Source organism: Panthera onca, chromosome A2 (genome assembly GCF_046562875.1).
Source record: "Panthera onca isolate mPanOnc1 chromosome A2, mPanOnc1 haplotype 2, whole genome shotgun sequence".
In the NCBI taxonomy this organism is placed as follows: Eukaryota; Metazoa; Chordata; class Mammalia; order Carnivora; family Felidae; genus Panthera; species Panthera onca.
This window is the reverse complement of record NC_138340.1, coordinates 12,698,422-12,723,763: the sequence shown is the minus strand read 5'-3', so window position 1 is coordinate 12,723,763 and position 25,342 is coordinate 12,698,422. Positions and strand designations below refer to the sequence as shown.

At 59.3% G+C, this 25,342-nt stretch overlaps 1 protein-coding gene across 4 annotated transcripts in view; it reads right to left on the bottom strand.

The window, feature by feature from the left end:
* Positions 1–3,755: 3,755 nt before the first annotated feature.
* SIN3B (SIN3 transcription regulator family member B) overlaps positions 3,756–25,342 on the bottom strand; it is a 37,613-nt gene continuing 16,026 nt past the window's right edge. Inside the window, exons 6-19 of one of the 4 annotated variants that reach the window (XM_078443226.2) lie at positions 23,713–23,835; positions 22,277–22,366; positions 21,689–21,807; positions 17,197–17,404; positions 16,292–16,408; positions 14,894–15,132; positions 13,958–14,141; positions 11,122–11,725; positions 10,760–10,929; positions 7,766–7,939; positions 7,429–7,521; positions 6,322–6,416; positions 5,862–6,066; positions 3,756–5,720 (exon numbers count right to left, since the gene is read on the bottom strand). In XM_078443226.2, coding sequence (XP_078299352.1) covers positions 5,490–5,720; positions 5,862–6,066; positions 6,322–6,416; positions 7,429–7,521; positions 7,766–7,939; positions 10,760–10,929; positions 11,122–11,725; positions 13,958–14,141; positions 14,894–15,132; positions 16,292–16,408; positions 17,197–17,404; positions 21,689–21,807; positions 22,277–22,366; positions 23,713–23,835 — 2,652 coding nt within the window. In that variant the 3' untranslated portion in view covers positions 3,756–5,489. Of the gene's footprint in view, positions 5,721–5,861; positions 6,067–6,321; positions 6,417–7,428; positions 7,522–7,765; positions 10,440–10,759; positions 10,930–11,121; positions 11,726–13,957; positions 14,142–14,893; positions 15,133–16,291; positions 16,409–17,196; positions 17,405–21,688; positions 21,808–22,276; positions 22,367–23,712; positions 23,836–25,342 lie in introns of those variants that run through there. The other 3 variants (XR_009609567.3, XR_009609568.3, XM_060630565.3) reach the window with 3 other exon arrangements.

The following is a 25,342-nucleotide window of genomic DNA, read 5'->3' as shown; positions in this document are numbered from 1 at the left end:
CTCATGGGGTCCAGGCGCTGGGCCGGCGGGACGGGGGAGGAGGCTCCAGGCTGCAGTCCCCGCCCCCTCAGCACCCGTTGGGCCCAGAAAGCCTCTGTGGGCCCAGTGGCCGCTTCCCGCCGTCTAGTCACATCTGCAGCCACCGTTCCCACGACGGCCCTCTGGGTCGCATCCCCAGTTGAGGGCTCTTGGCCCTTCCTGAAGCCCCCCCACCCCTCCCCTCCTGTCTGTGGCTGGCTGGCCCAGAGCCCTGCCTCCCCAGGTCAGAGGTCAGAGCAGGTGAGTGATTCTCCTCTCCTCCAAGCACCCCAGGTCCTTGGTGGGGGCTGCCCTGCTTGTTGCTGCCTCACACCCCTGCACTGTCCCCTGGGCGGGCGGGCACCAAGTGAGGTGCGGAGAGGGGAAGGCACTCTTGTGAGTCTGGGGTCTGCTGAGGGTGTCTGAGGGGGTCTTGGTCCTCAGCCTGGACCCACGATGCTGACCACGTGCTACCCTGGGGTGCCTGCTTCTGGGAGGTGCCCATCCCTGGCTCTCGAAGCCCCTTCTGCTCCCGTCCTGGCTCCACCTTCAGCCTCAGGGGGCCCCTGAGGATGGTCGTGGCCATATCTGAGCCTGAGAGTGGTGGCCGGGCCAGCCCAGGAGAGAGGGCCCCCCAACCACCCCCACCCCGCTCTGGCCCCTCCACGTCCCTGCACTGAGATGGGGGCCCACTGTGCAGATGAAGACACTCAGAGGGGCTCAGAGGGGAGGGTAGTCCTCTCTTCTACACACAACCGCCCCCCCCCCAGATGTCCCTCTAGGGAGAGGCCTCGACCATCGTGCCCTGGGGAGCTCCGCACTGGGGGTTCTTGACCTGTGTGGTCAGGGTCGGGCCACAGTGGCGGCAGGGGGGTGTGGTCTGAGAGCAGGGGGACCCTGAGGGGCGGTGGGGGTCGAGGGAGACGAACTAGGAGTGGGAGAAGGAGTGCGATGTGGCCGTGTTCTGGTGTGGCGAGCCTTAATCTAGCCACACACTTGAGGTCTCAGGGACCAACCAGGAAGTGACTGAGCAGTCCTGGACAGAGTCAGTGCAGCTGAGGGTGAGATGCTGAGGTCCCTGCCCCCAGCCCGGGGAGGGTTGGGGGGACCGAGGCCTGGAGAGTTCCCCCTGGGACAGGGTCTCAGCCAGGAGTCTCTTCCATTTCCAAGCTTTTCCCACCGGTACCGGTGACAAATTCAGCCCCATGCCTACGTCTCTTGGCAACTCATGACCCGTGTCACTCTCAGGGCGCAGGGAAACCCGGATGAGGACCCCCAGTGGCCCTGCAGGAGCAGAGCAGCGAGCCCGTATGGGGGGAGGCTGGGGGCTGGCAGCTGGGCGACTCTGGGGCAGGGCCGAGCCCCCAAGGGGGGAGGTTTGTGTCTGGACATTGAAGGCAGGCACACATGTGCAGGAAGTGAGTGGCCTTACGGGGTATTCCCAGCAGCACAGAGGCGGGGAGGCCCATCACGGGAAAAACCTGGTGCCAGCAGAAGGGGGCAGACCCCCCCACCCCCCGACACAGAAGGTGCAGGACCACCCACCACGGCGAGGCACTTTCTGGGTGGGGTTGGGGGGCGGGGCTGGGGGCAGCTGCCTTTGGGGAGAAGGATTTGGGTGCCGACTTTCCCCCTTGTGCTTTTTCGTACTGTTGGAATCTTCTCTATCCTCTGTCCCTTTCCATACAAACATTTTTGAACGATGTTCATTTTTGAGAGTGTGCACGAGTGGGGGAGGGGCAGAGAAAGCGGGGGGACAGAGGATCTGAAGCGGGCTCAGCGCTGACAGCGGAAAAACATTTTTAAAAAGGCGGAACAGCAGCTTGAAAAAGGAAGGAAAATCTGACCCAAGCTACGCTACCATGGGGGTGGACCTCGAGAACACTGTCACTCATGCCGAGTGAGATAAGCCAGGCACGAAAGCATAAATACTGCGTGATCCCACTGATAGGAGGTCCCTCAAGTGGTCAGATTCATAGAGACAGGAAGTAGGAGCGTGAGTGCCAGGGGCTGGGGGAGGAGGACGGGGAGCCAGTGGTTAATGGGGACAGAGTTCCATTTTGGAAGACGAAGGGTCCTGGGGATGGGTGGTGGGGCTGGTGGCCCAAAGCCCCTCAGCTGGACACGTACCATGGCTAACTTTTGTGCGTATTTTAATACAATGAAAAACTGATTTAAAATGGTGGGGGGAAAAAAGCAGTCAGATCCGAGTCGGCAGCTGGTCCTGGATTTCTTCAGCCTCCAGCCCCGCCTGGACCCCCAGGAGCCCCCAGAGCCTGTCCTGGCCGGGCTCACGGTCTCTGGTGGAAGCTGGAGGTCAGTGCATCTCCTGACCAGTTAAGAGATGCCTCGGGTCCTCCCAATACGACGCTTCTCGGGGTACCATCTTCGTGCAGATTGTGATTTCTTTATGTTGTGCTTTGGAGGCAGGTGGGCGCCCACCTGAAAAGCAACTTGCTTTTCAGAACAATCGGCCTCCTTCTCGGCCAGGACATCAGGGGTAAAGTGCTGCTTAGACCTTGCAAGATAGCCAGTGAGACAAACACCTCATTAAGGACAGAATAAATAAGAGAAGAAATGTTCACGAGGCCCCACCGGACCCCCCCCCCCCCACCTCCCTAAGCATCACACGCCTGCTCCCTCCACCACTGCTCCCTCCACCACGACGCTGGGGAAGGGAGGGCAGCCTACGAGCACTCCCCAGACGTGAAGGATTTAGGGAGGGGGGTGCAGGGTGGTTAGGACACAGGGCTGGCTGTTCCTTACTGTGGCATAACCAGCTGCTGCGGACACAGTGGCTTGGAATAACGGGTCCTTCCGTGGGTGAGGAGTCCGGGCACGGTGGGCTGGTTCCCTGCCCAGGGCCCCACCAGGCTGCAGGCTAGGTAGGTGTCCCCAGGGTCAGGTCCATCCACATCAGTACGGGTCGTGCCCCCTTCCCAACGGGGCCAGCAGAAGACCCTCTCCGCTTTCTCCTTCGGGAGCCTGATCACAGCCAGAGGCCCCTCCCACTCCTGGGGCCGGGTGCCCTGCCCGCAAGATGCCACGGCTTGCACCCCAGGACCTGCCCCCCCCCCACCCCCCCGTCAGGACGGCCCTCCCAGAGCTTCTGACCGGATGGCCGGTCTATGGGCACAGAGGGCCCTGGATTCTGGGCTCGAGGCAGGAGGAATCTGGGACAGTAACAAGCCTCGCTCACCCAACTCCCCGGGAGCCCTGGCTCTCTGGAGGGGGAGTCGTGCAGCACCAGGGGCGTTGATGTGTGGGGGGTACCCATGGGCAGAGGGGGCCCCTGGAAGGTACCAACGGCCACTCGGGGAGGCTGGGGACACCACCTGGGAGAGGACTGGTCAGGTGGGCAGCGCGGACTTAGCTCGGAACTGAGAGGTGAGGCCTGGCGGTGGGCACTGAGGGGGAGGGGAGGGGAAACACCCCCCGCTGGCTGGCCGGGCGGGTGGAGGAAGCTCAGCGCGAACACCACTGTCTTTAGGTTTCCCCCGCACCACGCTGAAGGCAACACCTCTCCTTTCTACTGACTACGAAAACTGAGTTGGGAACGAACGTTCCAGAAAACTCAGGGCGGGGAGACACCCACGGGGGGGGCGGGCGCGGATCAGGACCTTCCTGCGGAGGCGGTGTCGGGGAGGGTTCCGCACTTGGTGTTTGGGAACCACTGGAGCACAGGTGCAGACGCCCCCTGTGGGTTCGCTGACAAGAAATGACTGAGGGCGTCTCACAGATTTAGGTCAATATTTAATATTTAACTTTAATGTGCAAATAAATAGAAAAGGAAAACTACATTCAAAACAGCTGCAAAGGAAGTACAAGCCCCGGAAGAGAAATTCTTCAGAAACAGAAGAGACGCTCCCTAGAAGCATGCAGGGTGGGGCTCGGTGGGGTCTGGCCCGCACCCCAGGCCCACGCGGAGGCACGGAAGGGGCCGCGGGCTCCCGGGGAGGATGGCTGCCGAGAGGGTCTGGTTCAGGAATTCCGAAAGTTCCCTTCTTACAAAAAACAAGGATGTGGACAAAGTGCCTGGCACGCTCGAGCAAACACGGGCTGGGAGACCCTGGGCAGACACACCGGCCTTGGACTCGCCCAGGCCCCGAGTCAGAGGCTTTGCAAACCTTGAGTTCCACAGGTAACTTCTAGAAACTTCTAGAAACACATCTCCACTTCCCAGAACGGCGGATTTGGCACAGCGCAGGTTTAGGGGGTGAGGGCTGCCGCCGGGCAGAAACGAGGCCGCAAGGAGACGGTTCCGGGCCCCCGTTGGTTGATCCCACTCTGATGGTGCCGGGAGCCCGGCCAGGGCCCCTCACGGTGCAAGGATTTTAAAGAGCCGGTCCCCAGCCCGAACCGCTCAGCATTCACGGCCCAGAAGGCCTTGGACGCCTCTGCGGGACGGCTGCCTCAGCCCCTCGCGCCCACACCCTCTCCCGGAGGTGGCCGCAGGTAGGGCGGCAGCGTTAAGGGCACAACTGCAGAATTCCACGAGGGCTCTACTGCCCAAGAAACGGTGGGACGCGGCTGACTGCATAAGTTACAACCACTAAGAGAGCTTATGAATAAATACGTGTGTGCATATATATATTTCTAGAAGGGCCATCCTAGGTACACGACCGCACCCCAGGTGTGGGGCCACGTGAGCCCGGCGGGAGTTGCAGGCTGAGCCCCTCCCCTCAAGAGCCCGCAGTGTGGCCACCAGGACAACACAGGGTCTGGAGTCTCATTTTTTCCAGACTGGGTTCTTCCAGACAGTTCTGGTGCCGCCTGCCCACTCCGCATCTTGACGTCAAAGCAGGATCTCAACGGTTTGGCCGAAAGGGCTCTTCCTGGTCTCAGAGTGACCAAGGACCCCAAGCCTCAGCCGGGCCGAGCCCGTGCCCAAACTATCAGATGCAGGCATGGCCCAGCTTAGGAAGTTTCCAGAAGTTCTCAGAACCATTCAGGAAGGACGTGCTTTTCAAGCAGGTCCGCCCAGGCCCAACTCCTTCGATGCTGGGGTCTCCTGAACGCCGACTCCCTCCCCCCCCCAACACGCCCAGCACGGTTCATCGCTGACTCTCCCAGACGCCGTGGGGACAAAGGACCGGAGGTGCCCCCCCGCCCGGGGATTTGGCACGTGTGATGGAAGGCGGTCCAGCAGGTGCATGAGCGCAATCACTCGCTCCCTGGCCGGCGTGTCGATCTTCCCCCTTCCAGCAGGGACTGAGCCCCCAGAGTTCGGGTGCAGGAAGGGTTCGGGTTTGGCACAGAACGGGCCCCAAGGAAGCAGGGGAGCCAGAGGGACGGCAGCTCGGGGCCACGAGCTAGCACAACCCCGCCCTTCTCCGGAGCTCGTGGCCTGTAGCAGCAAGGCTGAGGGACGCTCGGCCCCCTCAGGTCGTTCATCAGAGCGCCCCCGAGGGACACCCGGGCCGAGGGAGTGGCCGCGCCGAGCCGCGGGGTCACGGCGCCCACGCGGCGAGTCAGGGGGAGGCGGGGCGGCGGCTGTACTGCACTCGGTAGCGGGTCACGGGCAGGCCGTGCACGTGCGCCGTCTCACACAGCGTCTTGCAGGGCACCATGTCCTCGTCCTCCTCGCCCATCAGCCAGTCCTGCACCAGGCCGGCCGCCTCCACCGTCACGTTGTCCTCCAGCCAGCGGCCGTGCCACTCCTCGAAGTGCCGGTGGTGCCGCAGCAGAACCAGGGGCTGCACCTGCGCGAGGGGGCGGGGGGGGGGGGGGGGGGGGGGGGGCGGTCAGCCGCGGGCCGGGTCTCGGGGGGCCCCGGCACCCCCCCGCACGGCCACGGGCCGCGCCCCAGGGTCCCCGGCCGTGGGCGGGGGCGGAGGGGGCACCTGCTTGGCCCGGCAGAGGGTCCCGCGGCGGTACATGTAGTCCTCGGAGTTGACGATGAACATCATCTTGTGGGTGCTGAGCTTGAAGCGGCAGTCCACGTTGCAGGCGCTCTCCACCCCGACCAGCCGCTTCCAGGAGGTCTTGGCCTCGCCGCGCAGGGCGCGCACCTGCTCACACTGCCACCTGCGGAACTTCTTGAGGTTCCTGGAGGCGAGAGGAGGACGCGCAGGCTGGGAACCCTCACGACCCGCAGGCATCGGGAGACGCCGACCTCCCAGGGGTCGGAGAGGCAAACTGAAGCGACGAAAGCCACACGCGCCCCCCCCCCGCCCCCCCCGCCCCCCCGCCGAACCCTTCCGTGCGGTGAAAAGTAAAAGCCGGTCGGGCCCTGGTGCTGATGGCGGTGGGAGGGGCTGCCCGGGGCCCGCGGGAGGGAACCGCGTCCGGAGGGCCTCTCACCTCTGCAGGAACACGGGCTTCAGGAGGAAGCCCTCGGTGGGCGAGCTGGACGCCCCCTCGGTCCCCACGTACTGCTCCACGTACCGAGCCAGGTGCTGCGGGGAGAGGGAGGCGGGCCTGTGTCACTGGAGGCACAGACCTCTGTCACCGGACACCCGGAGCTCAGGGGCGCTCAGGGACTTCGTCCCCGCCCCGCAAAGCTTGGGGAGGAGGGCAGCTCCCGGGGAGCCTGACGCGTGACGGAAAGCGCCAGACGGCAGCTGTGGATAAAGCACTCGTGTAGAGCCAGGAATTAGACGCTCGTGGCATCTCACGCTTACGTGGGTAAATCCCTGCCCGGTAATATCCCCGCCGTATCTGTCATGTGGCAAGCGCACACGGGTAACGGGGCCCTCACGCAGAGGACAGGGCAGTCTGGGGAGCAGGAACGACATCAAGACACGAGCAGCAGGGCAAGGGGGTGAGCAGGGGCCACAGGTCGGGGGTGGGCACGGCCTGCAGTGTCCAAGTGACCCTTTATCTGCTCCCACCCTGTGAGAGCCAGAGGCTCCTCCGGACTCAGGCCTTCTGGAGGCAACTTCTGGAAGGGGCCGGGTGTGCAGTCCCCACCCTGCGGGGAGGCCTGAAACGTGCAGGGCGGGGTGCTGTGAGGATGCTTTCCCCCTCCCCCCGTCCCCCCCTCCCCCCGCCGGCCGTGGTGCTGGTGAAGGAGGCACCACGTGCAGCTCAGAGTGTGGGCCCGGGGATCTCTCCTCGGGTCGGGGACCGGGATCCAGCTCTCCGGCCCTCGTGCTTGGGAGTGAAGGGTCACACGCCACGGGGTCTGAGCGAGCATGTGGGCCGCGGGCCCAAGGGGGACCGGCCACGGTATTTGCAGCAGGTGGAAGAGCCAGGAGCAGGGTTTCGGGGGAGGACCGGCTCCCGACGGCACGTGTGCTGAGCATCCCCTCCGAGGCTTCCAAGGACAGCGTTCAGGCCGCACGGTGGGGCTTCTCCGGGTGGGCCTTCCGCAGCCTGTGCTCGGCCAGCGTGTGCACAGGGCTCGCGGGGGGTGGAGGTGGGGGCGCGGCGTGTACGAGGCGCAGAGCACGGGGCCACGGCTCTTACCTGGACCTCCACGGGGTCCTCCGTCTGGGCCTCCTCGGTGTCCAGAAGCTCGATGGTCATGACCACCTGCCCTGTGCGCTGCAGGAACATGACCTGGGGAAGAAGGAGGGTGAACGGCCCGACGCCACGGAAGAGCCCAGAACGAGGCCTGCGAGGTCATCGGTGATGGCCTCCCGCAGCCTCCAGGGGCCGAACAGCAGAAGCGTGTGGGATCAGGCAGGCGGGCGGCCGAGCGAGGGCCCAGGCCCAGCCCGGCTCTCGGGCCGCAGCGACGCGGCCCGTCCTCCCCCGCTGCGGGTGCCCTCCTCGCAGCCCCAGCCTCGCGTGAGCCCCTCACCTTGAAGCAGTTCTCGTCAGCCATGCACCGTTCGGCCTTCCACTGGTAGCTGGTCTCCCTGGAGGCACGGACACAGCGGGAGGACAGGTTCCCCCCCGCGGCGCCCCGCTTCTTCTCGTTCAGGTAGAGCTCCACCACCTTCAGGCAGACGTCGTCACTCACGAGGTGGTGCAGCTGGCAGGGAGGGAGAGCCAGTGGGTGCCCGGCGCGCGTGCCCCCAGGAGCGGGGAGGGGTGCGGCTGGAACCCCAGCCCCCGCCTCACCCAGAGAGGACGCCGGCAAAGCGCACGAGGTTGGGCGTGAAGGCCAGGGGCAGCCCGGCCCAGACCCACGAGCCCTGCCGGGGCACGAGAAACACACAGAAAAAAAACACAGAAGAAAAGGTGCCAGAGTGGGGACGGTAATTAAAGGTGCCACAGTGGCAAGTCACGTCTCCCTGAGCGTTCTGCTATAAACACAATTAGTCCTTTGAACCGCTATAAACACACTTGAAACCTTGAGGTTTAGGAGAAGGTGGGTAAGGGACGCGGCCGGGCGGCAGGTCGGACCGCGCAGGTGAGCCGGGGCCTCAGGGCACCAGCTGCGGTCCGGACAGGCTGCTACAGGCTCGGGGTTCGGGAGTCTTCCCCACATGCTGCTTTGTTGAATAAAGACACCGTGTGGACGCACTGAAGTCTCACACGATGCCTGTCACGTGACAAGTTCCCAGTGAACGTTGGCTGCTGGTAACCAAAACGGAGAGGAGTTCCACAGGAGACGTTTGTGGAAAGGATAATTAAACAAACAAACATTAATCAGAGTATCTGGTTTGGTCCAACCTCTAGGTGCTAAAGTCAAGGCTACTGTCCCCGAGCTGTGGCCTGCCGGGGGCAGGCGGGACGCTCAGCCTGGGGACGCGCACCCAGCCCTGTAACATCCCTGGCATCCCTGTCGCCCGGAGCTGTGCACAGGGCCCTGGGTGCTTGCTTCCTCTACACGCGTCTACAGAGGTCACGACCAGAGAGACAGCCAGGAAAGGACAAAGACCCAGCCCGGCACACAGAGGGAAACGGGGAGGTGGCCAAAACCAAAAGGGTTAGTTAGGGTCTCAGAGCACGGGTGTCTGTGGTGATGCGTCCCAGCAGCCACCTAGAAGACGCAAAGCCCCCCGCTCATCAGTGGGGGAAAAGGTGGGCTCCACGGGGAAGGGCCAAACGGCACAGACAGGGCCCTCAAGCCAGGACGTCTGCACGGCCACAGAGGGACGCAAAGGCCCCACCCCACGAACCTTCAGGGAAATGCAACATAAGCCACAACAGTCACCACCGTTTGGCCCGCGAGGGTGGAGAGGCCACCGATCCTGAGCCCCAGGAAGGACTCCGTGCACCCCGGGCAGCCTGCCTGCGCCCCACCCCGGGCCGGGGGGAGTGGTGGAAATGAACAGATGGCAACTTCGAGGGTCTAAACAGGGGCTCATTCCCACCGTCCTTCCCAGGCAGAGGCGGAAGGGAGCTCAGGCATCTCGGCCGAGGAATGTCACAGAATCACACTGGCGGGGTGTGGCCAGATGCACACAGACACAAAGCTCAAAACCAGGGGCGTGGGTGCCTGCAGGTGGGGGGGGGGGGGGGCGGGGCGCTGAAAGAAGGCAGCGCTGGGGCTGTTCGTGACCACCCACTGAGCCGCACGCGTGGGATCTGGGCACGCTTCTGTGCGTGTTCTACTTTGGCAGGAAAGGAAATGCCGTTTCTAGCAACTGTATCTGGGCAGGAGAGTTGGGACGCTACTTTCCTCGGCTTCTCTGCGGCTTTACAGCAAACAGCCTTACTCGATAAATAGGAAACAAAGTCAGGATGAACGACAACTGTTCTGGTGTAACTGAGCAGGACTAGCGTCCCAAGACCACATCTGACTCATCTGGGGTATTGCTGTGCATATTATCAGCATGACTGTTCTCTCTTGGTGACACTCAGCTCTGGGTGACTTTTGCTCTTATAAGCGATGCTAATAAATGTCCCCGATATTCTCCCTCCAGAAGTGGGCTACAATTTTTTTTTTTTTTAAATTAACTGATTTTTTTAGAGTTTATCTATTTTGAGAGAGAGAAAGAATGAGCAGGAGAGGGGCAGAGAGAGGGAGAGACACAGAATCCCAGGCAGGTTCAAACCCACAAACCCTGAGATCATGACCTGAGCCGATACCAAGGGTGGGACACTTAACTGGCTGCCCCCGCCCCCGCCGGTGTCCCTGGCCTATGGTTCTTTACGTGTTGCCAAATTACCTTTAAGAAAGGTCTGTCGGGCACCCGGGGGGCTCAGTCGGTTGAGTGTCCAACTTCAGCTCAGGTCATGATCTCAAGGTCCATGAGTTTGAGCCCCATGTCAGGCTCTGTGCTGACAGCTCGGAGCCTGGAGCCTGCCTCGGATTCTGTGTCTCCCTCTCTCTCTGTCCCTCCCCCCTCACGCTCTGTCTCTCTCTCAAAAATAAACAAACAAAAAAAAAAGATCTGTCACCGAGGAGTCAAACGAATCCTTGTACACCCGTGTTCACAGCACTGTTCACAATCGCCAAAAGGTGGCAACGAGCAAAGTGGCCACCCCCAGATGCGTGGACGGACGAGTACGGTCCCTCCACACGACGGGAGGCAGCCACACGAGGGAGCAAAGCAATGACACACATCACAACGTGGCTGAACCTGGAAAACACCATACGCAGTTTGAGAGAAGCCAGACACAAAAGGCCACGGCGTGGGATTCCATTTACACGAAACACCCAGAGCAGGCAGATCCGCAGGGACAGAAGGCAGACTGGTGGTGGCCAGGGGCCGGGGGAGGGGCACGCGGTGGCCGCACGACACGGTGAGCGCACTGAATGCCACTGAACCGCATTTTGTGTTCCGTGAATTCCACTCCGCTGAAGCTACAAAGGAGAGGTGCTGCTGCCCTTGGGCCGACCGCGCAGCCTCTCCAGGAGGGGCCGCACCGTCCCTGTCGCCGCCTGCCCGCGCCCGCTCACCTGCCTGGCGATGCTCTGCACCAGCTTGTCCATGGTGAAGCCCACGTAGGCGTGGATGGTGAACATCTCGCGCAGGGTGTCCTCGTACTGCGTGGGGTCGATGCTGCCCTCCAGCAGGCTCCGCACCATGTCCAGGAAGGCGGGGTAGTACTCCTCCAGCTCCACCTCGCCTGGGGGCGCGGGGGCCGCGGTCACCGGGGGCCAGACACGCGTGGGGCCCTCGTCTCCGGCCACCGGCTCCCTAACACCGGCCCAAGGTGCCGGGACGCATCCGACTGGCCGCCTGGCGCCACCGCCCCCCCCCCCAACCCGGCTGGTGGCCGCCAGCACCCGCGTGCCACCCCGGGGACCCCGGAGCTTACTTGGCTGCTTCAGCCGCAGCTCCATGGCGGGGTCGTTGCCCTTCTCCCGGCGGCCCTCACACAGCACCTTCTCCCTCTCCTTCTCCGTCCGATACTCCAGCAGCTGCTTCTGCGCCTGGCGGTAGATCTTGAGCAGCCGGGAGCACAGGGTCTGGTGCAGGCGCAGGAAGAAGTACCAGTTGTTGTTGGCAAAGAAGAGGCTGTACACGTCGTCCAGAGGCTTGTGCCGCTGTGGCGCCTGCTCGGTGGCGGGCGCCTCGCCCGCGGCCCCCTTCTCCTCCGGGGGACTGCTCTGCGGCCCGGGCGCCGGCTTCTTCCGGTCACCAGGCTCCGCGCTCTGCCCCTGGGGGCTGCCCCGGCCCTCGTCGGCGGAGTCCTCGGACGCCCCCAGGTCCAGCTGCTGGGAGAAGAAGAGGCTGGGCACGAACTGGTGCACCAGCTGGTGGATGGTGCCCTGGTCCTCCTTCTGGATGGCCGGCTGCCGCTTCACGTAGTAGCTGATGAGGGCGGCGGCGTCCTCGAGGATCTGCCTGTCCTCGTACACGAAGATGAGGTGCGGCTCGCTGGAGGGGGCGCTACGGCCCTCTGAGTGCTGCTCCTGGTGCTGGGGCACAAGGGGGCCATCAGGCAGGAAGTGACCAGCTGGGGTGTCTGAGACGGGGCACCCGGGGCCACCGGGCTCTAACGGCATCACGCTCTGGTCTGGGTGCAGCCCACACCTCCTGCCTGCCCCGTCCCATTCAGCAGCCCGCTCCAACCACTGTCCTCTCTGGGTCCAGAGTGACTTGACCTATAGGAGTGCGGTCAGTCCTATCACATCACTCTGGGCCTTGCTGCACTGCTCATGACAGGACCCCGATCCCTGGCACATGGTCCTATGGCACCCACCCCACCCAGCCTCTTTCGTTGCTCAGGGGTGCTGAGCTCCTCCTGTGCGCAGGACCTTTGAACGTGCCCCTCTGCTCTTTTGCCCTGGAAAACCAAAGCCCTGGGCTCACTCCTTCCCTCAGTCTTTATCCAGCTAACGACTTTTCTTCCTGCAAACCTGAAGACGGTCACACTTTGTCCAGACTGCCTCGAGCTGCCTGCCGATGTCAGCCCCCAACGACGCGCTCTCCTGGGTAGCACCCAGCCCCAGCCCCAAGGCTGATGAACCCAGGCTCTCAGAAGAAGTGAGCCTGGGGGTGCTTGAGTGGCTCAGTCAGTTAAGCATCCGACTCCAGCTCAGGTCATGATCGCGTGATTCATGGGTTCGAGCCCCACACCGGGATCTGTGCTGACAGCTCAGAGCCTGGAACCTGCTTCGGATTCTGTGTCTCCCTCTCTCTCTGCCCCTCCCCCACAGGCGCACACACCCACTCTCTCTCTCAAAAATAAATAAAGATGTTAAAAAATAAAAAAAATTAAAAAAAAGGAAAAAGTGAGCACGGATCCTCACCTCTGGGTGAGCAGTCCAGGGTGTAGCACTGAAGGGGCTCCCTGAACCACCACAGAGCAAGTGACCAACAGAAAACGGGTAGGGCCAGGACCGTGGCTCTCTGGGGTGGGCTCCCCATGTGTCCACCAGAGGTCAGGCTCCCTTAGTGACACTGAACTGTGCAGCAGCCCGAGCTCTCCTTCCCTCCGTGCCGGCGGGAGTCCTGGGAGCTGGCACACGGGTGGTGCGGACACTCAGCCCGTCTCCCGGCTCTGATGTGACCTCCTTCCTCCTGCTGCTTTTGGAGCCCCTCTCGTATCTGTGCCCCAGATGCCCTGGAAAATCTTTTTAACTCCTTTTCTCAGCGCAAGCTCCACGTGTGGAATACAGAACTGGTCTCTACTAAGCCACAATGCAGCGAGGGGCCGACCTCCCTACACACGAAGGGCCCGCACATGCGGAGCCTGCCAGGCTGGTGGGCCAACCTCGGGTCCCACACAGAGCGCTGGGCTCCTTTTCCCTCAGCCCCCAGGGAAAGAGCGAAGGAACTCTGTGGTGACTGAGGTTCGTCTCACGTGTCACCTCGTCAATTCTCATTCTGATGATGAACCGTGGGCCCTGCTGGGGCGGGGGGGTGGGGGGGGTGGTGGTGTTCTCAGGCCTTAAGGACCCACTCAAGGATCAGAGCAAGGAGACCAGATGACCTGCAGGTGGGCCCTACAGGGCCAAGGTGGCCCAGGGGAGGCAGGCAGGACAGAAGGGGCTTCGATCACAGGTTCTCACCAAGTCACTCACTCCCTGCACGAGTTTTTTTGATGCCTAAATCCTCAAAGCCTGGAGCTCAGCCCTGCCTCAGTTCTGTGGTGCAGGCCCCATGAGCCTGAATGTACCAAAGCTGGCAAAAAGGCACAGGCCAGCGGCTAGAGGCGGAGCCCTAGGGCCCGGACTCCTGTGGCTGGCTTTGGCAAGTGGCCACCTCTTGTGTCTCAGTTTTCTCACTGCTAAGACCAGGAAGATAATGGTACTGCATCATAAAGTCTGTACAAATTCTATGGAACGTTCCTTCTTAGGGTCTACCTGTGCCTGGCACACAGCTGGCAGCAGAGAAAGGAAAGCTGCTGTTACCATTTGCCTGAAGGAAGGTCGAGCAAGGCCCAGTGGGTAAGGAAGGAGGGAAGGGGAGGGAAGGAGGGGAGGGGAGAGCCCTTTGCCAGCAATGGCAGAACCGCTACAATCCAACCCCACCCCCGGACTAGCTCTAGGCTGAGTGCCACAGAAGCATCCATTCCAGCCCTACAAAGCCAGGGTGACGCTGGGGAAACAGAGGCACCGAGACCCAGCCACCTGCCTGAGACCGGAAGGGCCGGGAGCGGAGGGCCGGGACCACTTGCTGGCTCAGACCTGGGCAGAGGGCCTCACCTCGTCGTAGACACTCTCGATCTCATTGAGCAAGCTCTTGGAGCGGAGGGCCTTGGTGTCATTCTGTTTGAAGTTCACGGCCTGATGGTCCAGGGACTTGAGATATGCCTTCTCGTACTGCTCCCGCCAGATCTTGTTGAAGCCCTGCTGGGCCTCCCGCCACTCCTCCTCCTTGGCCTTCAGCCTGTGGGGTCAGAGGAGCTCAGCATGGGGACAACCAGGGGCACGCACCCGTCACCCCTGCGCGGGCAGCCTGACAGCCACCCACAGATCTAGCCGGGTGCATTCCTAACTCGGGACAGCCAGCCCCTGGCCTGGGCAGTGGGTTCTGTGCTGAACAAAAGAGGAAGGTGGGGAGCATGGGCTCTGTAGAAGCAATGTGGCTGCTTTTATGGTTTTTCAAATATCGCTGCCCCAGCACCTCCTCCCTGTCCTGGCCCATGGCCCTGACCACGCTCTGGGTAGTTGCTAGGTTAACTACTGGGCTCTCTTGCTTGACTGCAAGCCCCAAGAGAAGGGGCTCTGTCAGCCTCGCTCAGCTCTGCAACCCCAGGGCTGAGCACAGCATCTGGCCAAGGGCAGCCATTTAATTAATACCTGTTCACCAGGTCAGAAAGTTTTCCAAAATGTACTAGCATGTAAAAGCCAAGCGCTGCCATAGGACAATCCTATTTGTGCTTTAAAATAGCTCCTTTTCTCGTTTTGATGATTATGTGCATGGTGGAAAGTTCTAGAAGGACACAATTATTCCCAGTTGTGCTTTTCTCTCAAGAGTAGAACGGGGAAATGAAGAAAAGGCTGGAAACCACAGTAAGCCAGCCTGGGGCCCCGCTCCTCCCCCCCCCCCCCCCCCATCACACTGGGGACAAAGAGCACTAATGGGCTCCAGGGAACCTGCTTGCAGAGCAGGCGGGACAGCCAGAATCGGGAGGGCACCTTTTCAGGACGACAGGGACAGCAGTGACAGGGTTCTTCTTGAGGCTCTCGATGATCTCTGGAGCCTTGTCCCCATAAATACGGTGGATGGCACGGCGCTGGATCACCTCCGACGTGCCCCCCAGACAGTCATCCAGCCGGAACTTCTCCTGGTCCTCAGGCGCCATCCGGGAAAGCTTCTTCTGCACACTTTCCAACACACGGATCGTGGCCAGGTTGGTCTCCAGGACGACATCTAACTATGGAAAGGAAGGCAGGGGTGGGCTGTCGAGGGTGTGGGGGGCAGCACAGCAGGGCCCCAGGGACAGGCGTGGGTCAGCAGAAGCGATGCTTGGACAGAACTAATAAACCTCCACGTCTCTGAGGGAGGATGACGAAAACCAGGAAGCGGCAGCGCTGACGCAGCTCCAGGGGCCTGGAGCACGCACAGCGGGTCACGTGGCTGGGGCGCGACCCCGGCAATGGTGAGAGCCAGGTGCTCACGGAACAGGACTCGTGGGCCTCTTACCACCGCGTGAACATCCCGCGGCTAGAACACGGGTGGACCCGTGAGAAGAGGGAAACAGTTCCCGGGCTGACCCACTTCGGGGGCATCACAGGCAATAAAAAGGAAGGACTCACTGCGTACGCAGCCCCCCCGCGTGACTCTCCGGGGCACGTGCTGACGGGGAGCCAGTCCCCAAAGGTCACACCCTGGGTGATTCCCCTTAGGAAAAAGTGCCAGAGCTGGAAGCCAGGTCAGGGGTTGCCAGGGGTCAAGCACAGGGTGGGGGAAGGAGGCGGGTAGGGCCATAAAGAGCAGCGCGACAGATCGCGGCGGTGGGGGAGCAGCGGAGTACCTCAGCGGTGGCGGGAATACGGGAACCTCCACGGGGGAGACCTCCACCCGGAGCTAAACACACGTGCCCACATACGCGTGTGCACACACACAAATACAAGTTCAACGGTGGGGATGGGAATGAGGCCTCCGGGTGGGCCAGTGTCAACCTCCTGGCTGTGACGCTGTGCCAGAGATTTTACAAGCGGCGACCACTGGGAAGAGGGCACCCGGATCGCTTGCTGCACGTAAATACACAACGATCTCAACAAGCATTTCAATGAAAAAAATTAGAGTTAATTAATTAAATTCAAATACGCATATATTTAAAATGAAAAGGAACGGTACCATTTCCTAACCAGCGGGAAGGCGGAGGGGGCAGAAAAAGGACACTTTCAGGTGCTGCCCCCTGCTGGAAAGCGCTGGAATCCCTGCTACTCGGAAGGAGGGTGGGGAGGATCACCACAGACGCCTCCCAGGGTGGAGAGGGAGGAGGACAGACTAAAGCGCAGCTGGGGAGGAAGGCGCCACCCCGCGCCTCCCTGACCCCGGCCAGGACCCAGGGGTGCCAGCACACACACCTCGAAACGCTCGTCCTCACAGCGGTGCAGCTGCTCCTCGTAGGGGGTCTTCTTGGAACTGACGAAAGTGGAGTCCTCTGACCAGGAGGGGAAGGACACCCAGGTGTCATTCAGCACCTGCACCGAGAGGAAACGCTGTGTGCCCAGTGCGGCAGGCCTCGGCGGCCAGGACGGTTTACTACGTCGTCCAGGGTAAAAGATAATGGAGATGAGAAATGGAATCCTAATTTCACAGGAAACCACTTTATCGTACAAATGGCAACATTAATTTGAAAGTAAGTTTAAGACAAAACGTGACTTTGGTCAAGTAAACAAATCGTACTATTGCAGGGGTTGGCAAATGTTCTCTGTAAAGGGCCAGATACTAAACGTTTTAGGTTTGGCAGGCCATCCCGTCTGTCAGGACTATTCAACTCTGCCTCTGTCCTGCTAATGGCAGTCACAGGCGCTATGTAAATGAACGGGCATGTCTGTGTGCCAACAAAACTTTATTTACAAACACCGGCATGGGCCGCATTTTAGTTTACTGACTCCTGGGCTACATACCCTGAAATCCAGCAAGCACTCTTGAATTATGGAAACAGAGGAACACTCTTGTCTACTAACCCTGAAAAAGTACTCAATGGTCAAGCTAAATGGAACATACCAAGCACAGCGAACCTGGGACAGAGTAGGCTGACAGCAGAAAGAAACATTAAGTCTAAACGACAGAAGAACACGCCAAAGCCTACGCCAGCATCGTCTGTCCCACGGCTGCCAAAACTACCAGCAGAAGAAACCATCCTCTCAGTGCAGGCATTTTGTCTGGCCACACCCCAGCACCATCCATCATTCAGTATTTAGGGGGTCAACACTCAGTTCTTTTCTGTAAAGCATGGGGGTGATGGGTGTTACTGTGGCACTACCTCCTTGCAGATGGCCGTCCTCCCACTGCACTTGGGCTGCTGGTAGGTTTTGGGGAGCGCTCGGTAGCTGGATCCAATGCGTTTGCAAGACGCGTAGTCAATTTCCCGGCTGATTCCATCCCCGGATCTGTCGCTCATGGGCGGGGCGAATGACAGCTCCTTTACCCCCAGGAAGGACTTGAACTGTGCAAAGAGTTCTGGAAATTTCCTTCAGAAATAAAGACAAAGAGTAAGTTGGATTCCGGGGGGGGGGGGGGGGGGGCTTTCTGAGAGGGACCTGGAGATTTCAGAATGGCTTCGTGTAGACACCTGCTGAAGGTGGTCAGAGAGGAGTGGCGAGAGGCGGAACCAAGCACCAGATGTGTGCAATGCCCTCAAATGGTGAGTAAATCTCCCTCCCACCCCTTTGTCACCAGCCAGGTCCTGCCACTAACAGGAGAGCCTTGAAACATGCTGGAATAGACAACTTAGACTGGCAGAAGCTGGGGCTAGTGATGTTCTTTAAATTGTATTTATTTGAAAGAGAGCGAGAGAGAGAGAGAGAGCACGCCCGCACGTGCACGGGGGAAGGGGCAGAGAGGGAGAGAATCTCCACACTGAGTGCGGAGCCCCACATGGGGCTCAATCTCACAAACCATGAGATCGTGACCTGAGCCAAAATCAAGAGTCGGATGCTTATCCCACTGAGCCACCCAGGCACCTCAGTGATGGTCTTTAACCGGAAGAGGTTGGGCATCAGGCCCGGGGTCGGTGAACTATTGGCAAGCTATCCATGCCCGTCCTTGCAAATAAAGTTTTATTGGTACATCGTTGTGTCCATTGCTTAGTATGGTCTGTGGCTGCTTTTGCACAATGCCAGAGTTCCGTAGTGCCACCCTTGGCCCCAGACAGATAAAAGTCCGCCAACCCCTGCTCCAGAGCCTTCCTCCCTGAGGGAGAAGCCTCCCCTAGGGCGATCCCTCCCAGGAAAGGATCCCTCCGCAGACAAGTTCACATGAGTCGTAACGTAATGGCTGTGCAATGGGAAGATCTGAACACAACTGGCCCCCAACATCACCTGGATCTGTGATTAAATGAGTATGAAATCCTACCAAAAGGATAGTTACTTTGACAGGTGGCATGGTGATCCTGGCTTCCGGCAGCTTCCTTCCTTCGTGACCCATGCCCTCCTCTCCTGAGACGGCCGTCCACTGTGCCCCAGCTGTAAGGACCCCATGCCAACTCAGCTCACAAGGAAAACACACAAGCGAATGGAAACACAGGGATGGAAAACATCCACAAAACCAGTGCAGAGGACAACGGAGGCTGCAGTCGGCATAAGCAGAAACTACGAACGCTCGGAAGGGGAAACGGTCACTCCGGCACACCCCACTCCGGCCCCGACTAAGGCCGTGCCATCACCAGGTGGCAGATCTCTGGGCCCCCGAGCATGGCTGCCTGTGGGTGTGCAAACCCACACCGAGGCTCACAACGCAAGAGAGGCCTTGTCGAGGTGAATGCTCGCCCAGCCGGGCCTCACATCAAGGCGAGCAGTCAGAGAGGCCCGCTGCCCCCACACCGCTCTCGGCACGCGGACATGGGAACAGCGGACCCCGACCCAACGCTGCCCACCTGCTCAGTACCTCAAATTTTGAGTTCCTTCATTCTTCTCCCTTAATCCCGCCGACAACTGCAGGAAGTAGGTTTGGCCATTTGGCGAACAAAGAAACTCTCGCTCCGCTGGTAGGAAGCAGAGGCCCACTTCGGACTGGGGGCTGGTGACGCGCCCAGCTGGGCAGGCCAAGGCCACGTGCGGCATTCCCCGCCCCGCACAGGCCTCCAGGGGCCCCTCACTCGTCACGGCACTTCGTCTTTCCAACAACAGCGCCCACTTCCCGGCCAGGAACCAGGCTCAGAGCACTGGATTCTGAGCTCACAGACACGCTTCCGTGGGAGTGAGCAGGCAGTCCAAGTCCATATAAAAAGCCAGGCACGGTATGGCCGAGGCAGTGTAAGTGGCCACACCATCCTGCTCTGGGCCGTTTTTCAAAGTGTTACCACAGCTTTACCAGCCTGGGAAAGTTAACCCCAGCAAACGGGTCACCCTGACGTGGGTACCCTCTCTCAGAATCACCAAGGAAGCACCTCCTGACGACCCTAACTTGACCTTTGGGTATCCCAACCTACGGAGCCATGATCTCAGCACCGATTACAGAAAGAAACTGGAGACCAATGTCCGTTACAGACCCTGCTGAGAAAACCACAGTACATGCAAATAAGGGAACATTATGCAGTCGCTAAAAATGGTCATGTACGCTCACGTCTGACACTGACCGCTGACACTGGCCAAGAAATACTGAATTAAAAAAAAAAAAGGGTGCTGTAGCCCAGCCTGACAGTATGATGCTACTTATGGGAAACAACGGCCACGCTCATAACCAGAGGGCAGAGCATGAATGAAGGGCCAGCTGCTGGGCTGGTCCACCCCAGACCCATCAGTCACCACGGCAAAGCTCTCTCTGAGGAGCTGGTCTCTGGGGAAAGTGAGAGGTATTCGTTCTGGGCCTCAGCTTCTCCATCTTTAAAATATACAGAAACACATCTAATGTGTCCGCGAGTCCATATGATGCTTAAAAAGAAAAAAAAAGAATTGGTCCCTAACTGGTCCCGATGAGACAAGAATGTGACTCATCACCCAGACACCACAATAAAGGGAGAAATCAAGCATCTACCCTGGGTCGCCAAAAGGTGGGAAATACTGTTGAGATTTTCTCTCTTGCAACCCCCAGCGAACATATAAATAAATGAATGAACCATAAAAAGAACTCGGACACCATCGCCTCCGGATAGACAGAGGGACGTGGGGGATGGGACCGTGAAGTTGCAGGTGGCAAAACCCACCCAAGGGGTGAGGGCGCCAACACCGAAACAGTAAGGACAAAAGGGGGAGGGACTCGCAGGACGAATCAGGAGACCAAACCCAGACAAAGGGGCAAGACTGAGCCGTGTGCTTGGTGGTTCCTGTGCCATCCGTAGCGTAGGGAGGTGCTCACTCCCCAGTGATGCTTTTGAAGGGGCAGAGAGCATGATGGGATGGCACACGGAGGGGCTCCTGGGGGCCGGCCCAGGCCCACTTGTATCCTGGGTGGTGGGCACAAGGGGCTTTGCCTAAAAATGATTCATGACTCATAGAGTCCTCCGTCACATGGTTTCCTGGATCTGTGCTTTAAGTTTATACACTTTTTTAAAAATTAAAAACATTTTTTCGGGGCGCCTGGGTGGCTCAGTTGGTTAAGCGTCCAACTTCAGCTCAGGTCATGATCTCTTGGTCGTGAGTTCAAGCCCCGCATCGGGCTCTGTGCTGACAGCTCAGAGCCTGGAGCCTGCTTGGGATCCTGTGTCTCCTTCTCTCTCTCTGCCCCTCCCTTGCTCATGCTCTGTCTCCGTCTCAAAAAAAATTAAAAACATTTTTTAAATTCACAGTAAAGGGCTCAGGAGGCACCGGTCCCTGGGGACATCTTTAGCGCTAAGATACGGTGGGTCACGTATCACGTGCGCTCGCCATGCTCCAGACACGACTTCAAAGGTCTTACGCGTCCAGCCCACTTGGAGGGCTCCAAGACCGTGCGGGACCTCTATAAATGGAGAACAGGCTCAGACTGGCTGGGACACTCGCCCGATGGGACAGAGCTGGTGAGGAGGCAAGAAAGCACACTGTGCACGAACTGGGCACATGCACTCACCTCCTAGAACATCTCTGCCCTCCAGCGGCTGCCCCGGCCCCAAGGGTCCGCCCACACCTGCAGCAGCGGGGGATGCTGGAAGCAGACCGCTGACCCGCTAACAGGGCTTCTCTCTGGACAGCCGGGATGCCGGGTGGCCCTTTCATCCTTCTTCGAAATTTCTGATTGGTAGTTTTTAAAAGCACGTAGCAAGTGAATCTCTAGGGGATTTACACTGGGTGATGAAAACCCAATCACCCGAAAGTTACCTACGGTATAATTCCATTTATACACTTCTGTTGCGGAAGGTCTACAGGTGGAGTGTAGGTTAGGGGTTGCCAGGGGGTTGGGGCCGAGACTGGGGTGGCGTGTAGGAGGGACACGGGTGAGGGTATCAGAGGTCAACACGAGCACCCCTGTGGGTCTGAAGCCACTCCGCATCTTGACCGCGGCGGACACACGAGGCTTCCCAGGTGACGGAGCTGTATCAACACGCACACGCACATACACTAGAAACAGGAAACCCTGAAGAGATGGGTGGACTGGGCGAGAGTCAACATCCTGGTTGTCACGTGACCACAGATGCCGCCACGGGCGAACGGCGCCCAGGACCTGTGTTCTTTCCTCCGACTGCAGCTCCACCTACGATCTCTATGACCCTTGCGATTGAAAACCAAATTAAAAAAAAAAAAAAAAGGCTTCACTCTTTCTCGAAAGTGATGACCAACGGCAGGGTGGACGGAGTTTCCGGAAACACACCCGCGTGGGAAGCCCCGGGAAGCGTCACTCACCCGAGAAACGGGCTGACGAGCTGGAGGAGCTCAGAGCCGGACACGAGCTCCTGGTTGAAGAGTGCGATGCAGCGAAGGAAGTTCTCGTAGACCTCCTGGCTCTTCAGCACCCTACGAACCTGCGGGGAGAGGGGGTCAGGGGGCCCCGGAGGGCCAGGCCCCACCCTCACCCCTCCCCTCGCTCGGCTCAGACACCGCTCGGTGAGCGCAGAGTGACCAACACAGGCATGCTCTCGAGTGACGGCCGCGGGCCGCAGGGCAATGCTCTGCGTGCAACTGATGACGTGGCATGGACAGTGCGTGCACGGGGCCATCTCGCTGGCTCCTGCCACCGACCCCGATGGGGGAACCACGGGACCATCCTTGCTTTAGGAAAGCCATACAGCTCAGGAGGGGCGGACGTGCGTCCTCAAGCCTGCTGGGGCTCCGAGCCCTGCTGCCTCCTGCCCACGCCCCCTCTGCTGTGGAAGCTGGGTGCCGGCCCCTTCTCCCGGGCCGGCCCCAGCAGCTCCCCACCCTCCCAGCTCCCTTCCCTGGGGCTCCCATCCTGCACGTCCGAGCTGGGGGAGGCCGGCCTCGACGGCTCACCTTGTCAAAGAAGGAGAACTCCTGCAGCGTGCCATACTTGCCCACGGCAGCGATGGACAGGTCTTTGGTACCTCGGAGTTTCATTTTCTTCTGTGGAGAGAAATCCCGCGCCGTGAAGGCTCCGTTCATCTTTGTCAGAGTTGCCACATCGGCAACATTGAGCTCTCCGACAGCAACCGTCATGAGGTGCCGGGGGAGGTCTGCCCCGGACCCCTGTGGAGGAATTCTCAGGACCACCCACCTCAGCCTCCGTGGCCTGGCGAAGGGTGACGGTCACAACCGCCCTGCCCACAATCTGGGATCTAAATCTCGGCAGTTTAGGGCTCTCGACGAGAGGCGGGAGCATCACAAAATTGGAACGGCAAGGGAGACGTGCCCCTGGACACAGTACCAGAACCCTCTCCCCTGCCTGTTTTGTCCCGTGGGCTGTGATGGTGGGGGCAAGGGGACGGGAAGAGGACAGGATGATCCAATCTCTTGGATCAGCCCGGGTTTAAAAAAAAAAAAAAAAATTGTTTTTAATTTATTTTGAGAGAGAGCACACATGTGGGGAAGGAACAGACAGAGAATCCCAAGCGGGCTCTGCGCAGTCAACGTGGAGCCCCACACGGGGCTCAAACCCATGAACCGTGAGATCCTGACCTGAGCCGAAATCAAGAGTTGGGCGCTTAACCGACTGAGCCACCCAGATGCCCCAAGAAGCTTGGGTTTTAAATCTCTGTGAAGACTTCTGTCTCTAAACTGGACTTAGACCAGAACTTAGCTGCACTCTTGAGGCGTTGCGGACCCTACAAAATCATCTCCCAATGCTGGGGATATGTCCAGAGGACACAGAAGCCAGCTTGAAGGGGCCCCACTGGCCATATCTGAGACAGTTTAGATGCCAAGATAAACAATGAAAATCATGGGTTATAACTCAGGGTCCATGCTGGTATAGGTAACCTGATAAATGGGGACGAAGAAAAAGCTCTTCCTTACAGTAGAAACCCAACTAGTAAATGCACAAAATGTGATGGAATTAGAAAATCGCCATCACAGGTAATGAGTGCGACAGGAGCTGGATCTCAGCCTCTCTCACCTCTCAGCGGGCTTCTTGTGCAGTGACCGACCTGCGTAACCGCACAAGGTGGCCCTGCCTATGAAAGAGCCATTATGGCGAAAAGGAGCAGACTGAGCAGTACATCCTATTTCCACCGGAAAAGGTAACACTCCTCATACCAATCCTGTGAGCCAGGGGTAACAGGTAAACAGCCACCTTAGGAGTGAGCTGACATCCTAAGGTCCCACAGCTGATGAATTCCAGTCAGACCAGGGTCCATTCCCAGGGCCTGCTGCTCGGAGCCTCTGCATATTGCTCCCGAGGTCACCTATTCCTGAGGACCAGGCTGCCGGGTGCCCACATGTGTGGGTCACCTGTGTGCACAGCTGACGGTTACCTTGGCTGGTGCAGACACCGGACGGAGGAGCGAGGGCCGAGAGCGCTTTTTGCTGTGTTCCAGATTCTTCTCATGCTCACTCTTCTGGACGCTGTTCATTTCGCATGGTCCATTTCCCGTGAACTAAAAACACAAACACAGGAGGCGATTAGTGCTGGGCCCTTCGGGGCTGGCTCTTGGCGGGTCTGAGTGCGTGGAACCACCTTTGGCTCGGCCCACGGCCCCAGTGAATGCCGCCTGCCACAGGCCAGGGGCCCCGTCTGCAGGCAAGACGACTCCAGCCTCGAGATGCTCACGTTTACTAGGGGAGAGACCGTGCACCCAAATCATCGTAATCTTAACATGGTGAAGGTGCAGGAAAGGCCAGGATGGATGAGGGTCCTGACAGGTGCAGGAGGGCACAGCAGGGAGACACCAGAGTTGGGCGCACCCAACAGACCACTGACAAGGGGGATGTGACTGCATGTCTGAGTGCCCCATAGAAAGGAAGAGCATTTCAGGCGGGGACACTGGCACGCACCAGCCTCGGCAGTAAGAGGAAGCAGCTAGCGGCTACCAGGGCACCTGCGGGGGAGGGATGCGGGGGGCAGGGGCTTCCAGCCGAGTCTGTATTCTTCTCTACGAGTGAGAAAACACGTCTTGAGGAGAGTCAGCGCGCAGCCAGGGGCTCGTCACCGGTCCTCCCAGGTCCTACGCTTCATAGACAGGGATGCTCCTCACAAGTGGGGTGTCTACAGGGTGTCGGCCATATTTACGAAAAATAGTTCCGGAAGAACGGTTCAGGATTTGCATCTATGTGCACGTGGCGGAGAGCGGAGCAGACGGTGAGGAGGCAGACAGGCCGCAAGGTTTTCTGCAAGATGCGTGCTGGGCCAGAGAGGCACCCCGCAGTCACCCCACCACGTCCCAGGTCCCGCCCCGCCACCGAACCTGGGACGTGGAGACACGACCTGAAGGGAGGAGTACTCTTGGCCCGAAGTGTGGGCTGGGTGAGCAAGGTGTGATGTAGCCAAACAAAATAGCCAGGAACTATCAGATACCAGTGAACTCTGTGTCCGTGTCCTCTGTGTCCCTGCTGGGGACAGGTGTACCTGGTACATTCTTACATGAACAAAAAAAAAAAAAAATGTAGGGGCAGAATTAACAAGCGGATGTTTAGTTTTTATCAGAGAATAAACATTCGTTTGCACGTGTGTAGGAAACTTCTAGAAAGATAATGTAAGACATTTGCGAGTACGTACCTCTGAAGAGAATGACTTAGAAACTGAGACAGGGAAGGGGAAGTTCACTGATGTTCTAATTAATGCTTGGTTTTCTCATGAACACGTGTGATTTTTACCATAATAATTATACCGATCGTATTAAAGACCCATCATTTAATTACAGGCAAAACTTGGCCCTTAGGGGATTGAGTACACTTCTCTGGAGAACAGTTTTCTAGAGATTCAAAGCTACTCGAAAGAACCATCTTCAACCGCTATTTCTTGTTGTAGATGCCAGAACAGGTGCAAGCACCGATTCCTAAAGGAGGCGGCCGGGTGATGCCGTGATGTGCCGAGTGGGACCAGGGGCCTGATAGGGAAACCCACCGCTCACCCAGCCAGGCTTCCCCAGCCAGAAGACAAGCTCA